Source organism: Geospiza fortis, unplaced genomic scaffold (genome assembly GCF_000277835.1).
Source record: "Geospiza fortis unplaced genomic scaffold, GeoFor_1.0 scaffold7, whole genome shotgun sequence".
In the NCBI taxonomy this organism is placed as follows: Eukaryota; Metazoa; Chordata; class Aves; order Passeriformes; family Thraupidae; genus Geospiza; species Geospiza fortis.
The window spans coordinates 4,452,878-4,460,001 of NW_005054344.1; the positions used below are offsets into that span (position 1 = coordinate 4,452,878).

General features: G+C 40.8%; 1 protein-coding gene across 1 annotated transcript; it reads left to right on the forward strand.

Moving 5' to 3' along the window:
- The first annotated feature begins 1 nt into the window (after position 1).
- PDP1 (pyruvate dehyrogenase phosphatase catalytic subunit 1) lies at positions 2 to 6,849 on the forward strand. The gene is made up of 2 exons (XM_005422894.2): positions 2 to 163; positions 3,250 to 6,849. The coding sequence occupies exons 1-2, from the start codon at positions 103 to 105 to the stop codon at positions 4,899 to 4,901; spliced, it is 1,713 nt and encodes a 570-aa protein (XP_005422951.1). The 5' UTR covers positions 2 to 102; the 3' UTR covers positions 4,902 to 6,849.
- The last annotated feature ends 275 nt before the right edge of the window (positions 6,850 to 7,124 follow it).

The following is a 7,124-nucleotide window of genomic DNA, read 5'->3' on the forward strand; positions in this document are numbered from 1 at the left end:
TCCTCCTGTCTGCCGTCCCACCTTCGTGCCGGAGCTCTACGTCTTCTCTAACAAACTCTCTGCCTTGCTTCTCCCCCCGCCCCCCGGGCTTCTGCTTTGTGGATGTTGGCGGCTTCATGTTGTGACAGGAGAATGTGTGTATGTCCTGGGCCCAGGCGGATCGGTATGTATCTCCCTTCGTGGACCGACGGGCTCGGGGGTCGGATGGGACCCGGGGAAGGGGCTGCAAGGCTGGGCTGTGTCTGAGGGCTGAGGCCGGAGAGAAGGATTAACAGTACTGCTTGTGTTGAATGCTTCTCATTCCTCCTCGCCACCTCCCCGTCTTCTCCAGCTGGCTCGTTCAGGTCTGTCAAGTGTAGGAAAGGCACCGGAGTGTTTTTATCTGAAGCCGTAGGTGTCTTCGGCACAGTGTTTTGGAGGAACTTGTCTGTGCAGTGTCAATTAGCCCTAACCCAGTATGGCTCTAACGACCCTTTATTAAAGAAAGGTGGAACATTTTCCTGTTTTTTTTTTTAGTGTAGTACTACAAAACCCCTTAAGTTGACCATCTGACTCGTTATTGGTCGTATAGTATTTACAGCTTGAAAAATAGCACTTGTACCCCGCTCTGGGCTTGGAGAGGTATTTACACTGGATCAATTCTAATATCTTGACAAATCTTGAACTGTACCATTTCTGATTCTTCTTCTTCTCTGCCATCTTTTGATCAACCATAATGATCTTGGGATCTTAATTATTATACAAAGGTCAGCTGGAGTGTCTGATTGTATATGGGGCAGCTGTGTTGTAGGGGTAAGTGGGAGAGACTTTAATTTCAGTTCATGTTTGGACACTTGGAATTAGGCATTTACTTAATCAACTTGGAATTATTGGAGCTGGTATGTGAAACAGACTGATCTCGTAAGCTGGCATAGATCTACTGTAAGTGATATGAGCCGTGGAAAATGTGAGGCCAACTTCTTACTACTTCCTCGTGGATTTCATTTGATAAGCTAATAATTAAAAATCATGAAGATATCCTCTGGTGGCATTGCAGAACTGTTACAGCAGCAGTACATTTGTATTTTTGCTTCATCATGTAGCAAAAAAACTGTCTGAGCAGTTGAGGCACCACTGTGGGTCAGCACTGAACATAAATGCTGAGCAGTCAGGACAGCTTGATCCAGGTGGAGTCTAATGGGAGACCAGTGCTGAAGCTGAGGTGCTGCTGTAGGCTGGGCACATCCATAGAACCTTAAACAAAATTGTTGCTTTTAAATGTCATGTGAAGAAATGTACAAAACTGTTACCAAAATAGCTCCTATATAATTAGAAGGCAGTGAATAGAATTTAAAATCTATATTTGGAGTTACAGTGTACTGCTGTCATGCTGTGTGCATGTGAAGCCTGGACTGGAGAAGGAAATGGCTACCATAAATTCAGTATGCATCTGGAAGCTTCAGCCAGTTCACTGCTCCTGGGCATCTGGACTACAGCCCAGGCTCTTCCTGGTACCTGCACAACAGAAAACTTCAATCTTCAGCTGTCAGTGGGGGACTCAGGAGAGTTTTAATCAATGTACAGCAGTCACTCGTTAGTACTGGGGAGTCAGTGGAGTGACAGGAACACGAATTCTACTCTGCTTTCAGCGCTTAGATGTCATGTAACACAGAAATGGACTCTACTCTGGTTTACTTAAAAAGAGCAAACAAGGGAGGGAAAATATGGCTTACTTCCCTTTCTTGAAACAAGGAGAATGGGGTATGAAGCTTTGTATGTTTCCAGACACTTCTAAGCTGGCCCAGGTGATCAGAATCACAGCTGAAGCTATGGAAAGCTAATAGAAATTGCAAAATGCAATTTCTTGTATTTTGTATTTGCATGATCCTTTAGACCGAGTATTGGGACTTGTTGCATATTTTATTGGGGTTGAGTCTTCTCTGGTATGCTGGTATGCCTGCTTGGCTAAAAAAAATCCATTTACTGACTGAAGCACCTTGCATAACGCAGCAATATCAATTTCTTCAGTAGAACAATTTGACATCTAGCAGTGCTGATAGATTAGTGCTTATGACTGCAGTCAGCCTTCTAATGGCCTCTTCTGAGAAAAAGCTTTTGTGATGATACTTGTTCATAAAAGAGAAGATTGAATTTGCCTTAAATGTGTGTACTTCACACAAGGCACGGTTCAACTCCCCCTCCACTCTGGAGTTGTCTCTCAAGTATTACATTGTAAAAGACTTCCTGATAACGAGGCATAGTGAATAAGGCTTTTGAGAGGCACTCTCACTAATGTTGTGATTTGGTATGTAAATGGAGACAAGAAAGAGTATGCCAGCATACTCTTTCTTCAGGGAAGTGAAAAATACGGGAAGCTTTTAGATGTGGCAAGTAGCAGTAGAATATTTTTTCAGATACTAGTGGTTTATCTTAACACTAAACTAGCTTTAGAGTATTGAGCAAGGCTCTGTTCTAGTCAAGGAAGCAAACAATTTGCGTATAGTCCTTCAACTGAGTAGCCTTTCAAGGTGTTTTATAATCTTATAATGTACTGGGATGGAATAGCTGTTGGAAAGCTGTATTTCTTTTCTACCTCTTGTACTTAACATCTTAAGCTAGAAAATTGCTGCATAGGTTGCTGTGGCTGTTTTATATATCTAACACAAGTTTGAAGCTTTACATGTGAAAGGAGGGAAAGAAACCAAACCCATTACTGACTTCTGATTGCATAAAGAATATCAGTTCTATCACCTACTTCTTGCTTTGGTTGTCTAAACAATCTTCATTGTGTGTCATCTCAGAGTTGTTTCTTAAGTCTCCCTGTTAGATGCTTTCTCTTCTTCAGCCTTAGAGAAGGAGTTTTCTTTCTTGTGTGCCACATGTCTCTGTCAGCTATGAAATCACTAGGAAAACAAATAGCTGTAAAAGTCCTGTGGCGATTCTGTGGAGTGCTCCATGCTAACTATTGTGCTAAGGTGTTTGAAGGTTGATTGACTGTCTGGGTGATGCTTTCACTTCCTGCCTGCTATCTGAGTGGGTATCAGAGCTAAAATACCTGTGCTGAAGTATGGTTTAGCTTTTTTGTTACAACCCAATGTAGTGTCTATAAATGAGCACCTTGCAATGCCTTTCTTTGTCAAGTCCTTTGGAGCTATGAGCTCCATGTAATAAGCAACTTGCTTAGGAGCTGTAAACATCTTAACACAGAATTCTGGGGAGAAAAAATCTCTTAGCTGTCCCGCTAAGCATAGTTGTTCTCTTGTCTTTCAGCAATTCCAGTCCGAAGCTCCAGGCTGCCATTGTTGTCTGATGCCATGCCAGCACCAGCTCATCTGTTCCCATTGATTCGTAACTGTGAGATTAGCAGAATAGGCAGTACTGCGTGTTACTGCCACCATAAACATCTGTGTTGTTTGTCATCTCATTTCGCTCACAGTCACTTCAGATATGCACCACAGAAGAAATTTGCGGCACTTTACAGGCCAAAGGAGCACTTTAATCACTTTATTCACGCAAGGGATTATGCTTCTACGCCGCAGAGGTTTTACCTCACCCCTCCACAGGTCAACAGCATCCTGAAGGCAAATGAATACAGTTTCAAAGTCCCAGAATTTGATGGTAAAAATGTAAGTTCTATTCTTGGCTTTGACAGCAACCAGTTGCCTGCTAATGCTCCGATAGAGGACCGGAGGAGTGCTGCCACTTGTTTACAGACAAGAGGGATGCTTCTGGGTGTGTTTGATGGCCATGCAGGCTGTGCTTGTGCTCAAGCTGTCAGTGAAAGACTGTTTTACTACATTGCTGTCTCTTTGTTACCTCATGAAACTTTACTTGAAATAGAAAATGCTGTGGAGAGTGGCAGAGCTCTGTTGCCCATTTTACAGTGGCACAAGCATCCCAACGATTATTTTAGCAAAGAGGCTTCCAAGCTTTACTTCAACAGTCTAAGAACTTACTGGCAGGAGCTGATTGATCTCAACAGTGGAGAGACTACTGATGTGAGAGAAGCTTTAATTAATGCCTTTAAGAGGCTTGATAATGATATTTCTTTGGAAGCTCAAGTAGGAGATCCAAATTCTTTTCTCAACTACCTTGTACTGCGAGTAGCATTTTCTGGCTCAACTGCCTGTGTAGCCCATGTGGATGGTGTTGACTTGCACATTGCTAACACGGGTGACAGCAGAGCAATGCTCGGCGTTCAGGAGGAAGATGGATCTTGGTCTGCAGTTAATTTGTCCTATGACCACAATGCACAAAATGAACATGAAGTCGAACGTGTGAAAATGGAGCATCCAAAGTCTGAAGAGAAAAGTCTTGTGAAACAAGATCGTCTCTTGGGTCTCTTGATGCCTTTCAGAGCTTTTGGTGATGTGAAGTTTAAATGGAGTATTGAACTGCAGAAGAGAGTAGTGGAATCAGGCCCAGATCAGCTGAATGACAATGAATATACGAAGTTTATTCCTCCAAACTATTACACTCCCCCATACCTCACAGCTGAACCAGAAGTCATACATCACAAGTTACGGCCACAGGATAAATTCCTGGTTTTGGCCACGGATGGGCTATGGGAGACAATGCACAGGCAAGATGTGGCTAGAATTGTGGGGGAGTACCTCACTGGTGTTCACCACCAACAGCCAATAGCTGTTGGTGGCTATAAGGTAACTTTGGGACAGATGCATGGTCTCTTAACAGAAAGGAGAGCAAGAATCTCTTCAGTATTTGAAGATCAGAATGCAGCAACTCACCTGATACGTCATGCAGTGGGTAACAATGAGTTTGGAACTGTGGATCATGAGCGACTGTCCAAGATGCTGAGTCTTCCAGAGGAGCTGGCTCGAATGTATAGAGATGACATTACAATTATTGTGGTGCAGTTCAATTCACATGTTATAGGTGCATATCAAAATGAGGAATTGTGAATTTAATGCAGTGAACTAGTTACTAAAGTTGTAACAAGGGCCAGTATGAGCAGCAAATTAAAATAAATCCACCCAAAAATAAAATCTAAAAAAGCCTTTGGCAAACAATTTTCATTTGTTAGATTCAGCATATCTATTGTTCCTGCCTTTCCCCAGAGATCTAAAAACATGGGAAGTGCTATTGACCCAATACAAAACTTGAAGAGGATGTCCTAGCCTGGGAAAAGAATTTTTTATAACAACTTTGCACTATTGATTTCATGAATGCTGCTAAAACAATGACTTGAATTTGGCAAATTTGGATGAGGGAGGATGTAGGATAAAGAATTAACTATCCAAGATCTTGCTGTTCAAGAAACAGCTTGCTTATAAAATATCTGCAAATATATACACTTAGGGAAAAGATAAGTAAAAAGTATTGTTGAATTTTTTACAGGGCTAATACTTGCAATGGTTATCTGTGAATATATTGTCTATTGTTTCTTCTAAGTAGAAGGTCACTTGAACCAAGTAAGTCTTCGGTGTAACAAAGTTGTCTCACTTTCATATGGACAATGTCATTCATGTAAGGATATTTGTCTAAGTGTTGACTTTCAGGGCAGGTCTAAGCCATAATCAATACCTGAGATTCTGCTACAGTTTAATCATATCTTATGCACGGTAATTTCTGAATTTCTTGTGCATTAATACTTGGCTGTGGTTTTCTGCACAACTTGTAGGGCAATAACACATTACAACATGCAGCAAGATAGATAACTTCATGGAGGACTTCAGTTTTCAGTATGAAGAAACTTTCAGACTTTTTGAAAAGTCAGTATTCTTGGTTAAGGCTGTGTTTGCTTTCCTAAAGGTTATGTCCTTCATGGACTCCAGCTCTCCCTGGCATTGCTTAGCTACTAAATAATTTTTCACCTGAAAAGATCAGGAAATCATTGCTAACCTCTTTGTACCTTTGTAACTTGCACTCATTTTCATTTTGGATATTTCAAAAGGTCACAATACATATCCTTCACTTGAACTCATATGTGTAAGTTGGGTGAAAAACTACAAATTAAAAAAATTGAAGTATGGCTTGTAAATAGCATTTTAATTGGGAAGCTGACTGGCATGCATGTGTATGTTCAGTGGCTATTTCTAGCAACTTTTAGTTGTGTGTTTCTGGGCAGCTGGTGTATGCATGTTTCTACAGTCCAGAATAGTATTGCAGAGCAGTCTCTGAAATGGCTCTGGCTTGGAATGGTTGAATTTGAACTTGAAGATTGGCTGTACTTGTGTGCCAAAATTGTTGGGCTTGTAATGGTAAAAGTAGAGACTGACAGCTAACTGGTCATCATTGCATTTATTTGAGGTATGTTGCATTGTGTACAGATTTATTTTAACCTGCCTTAGGTTAAAACCTGAAATGCCTGCTGAAATACTAGTCCTTGATGACTGAGTGAACACATTTAACTTTATTCCTGGGTTCTAGAGAACAGTGATAGGTCAGCTTATTTCACTTTACCAAGGTGTTTCAGTTAAAATACCTCCCTAGGCCTCATCATAGCTAGTTGAATCAACACTTAACTGAAATATGCTAGGTCTCTAAAGTGGCATTTTTTACTAAATATGTCTTGCTAATTTATGCTACTGTCCATAGGGTGCACTTAGTTTGAACAATGAAGCTGTGCTGTAGTAAACATTGGCTCCTCAAACTCACAAATGCTGTGTGTGCTCAGTGGCCTGCAGCTTTAGTATGTCTCTACCTAACCTTAACTATCAGCATTGATATTGCTGTGAGGTTAATGATGCCTAAGTTCACATTCAAGATGTACACAACCCTTCTTTATTTGAAGGGAAAAGGGAAACTAAAATGCTTAGACAAGTACTGGCAGTTGACATTGCTTCTATATGTTGTGTTTTGGTGACTGTGTCATTAACTAGGTCAATAAACTATGTTCTATCATTCAAATGCAGTATGTATCTCAGCTGTTGCAGTATTTAACTTTCTTACTTTTTTTACTGTTAAAGCTCTATTAACCTGCATTGATGTATTTAACCTACGATTGTTGATACAGATTTGGTACAAGTTATAGCTAGAGGAAATGCACATTGGTCTCACGAATACAATTTTTGTTGAGGAGAAGCTGCTTTTTGTAGTAAAGATACTTAAGTATGGGGTCAGACAATATTTATGTATTGCTTGGAGACTTGCTCAGTATGTATGCAGTGAACAGAAGCAGAGGA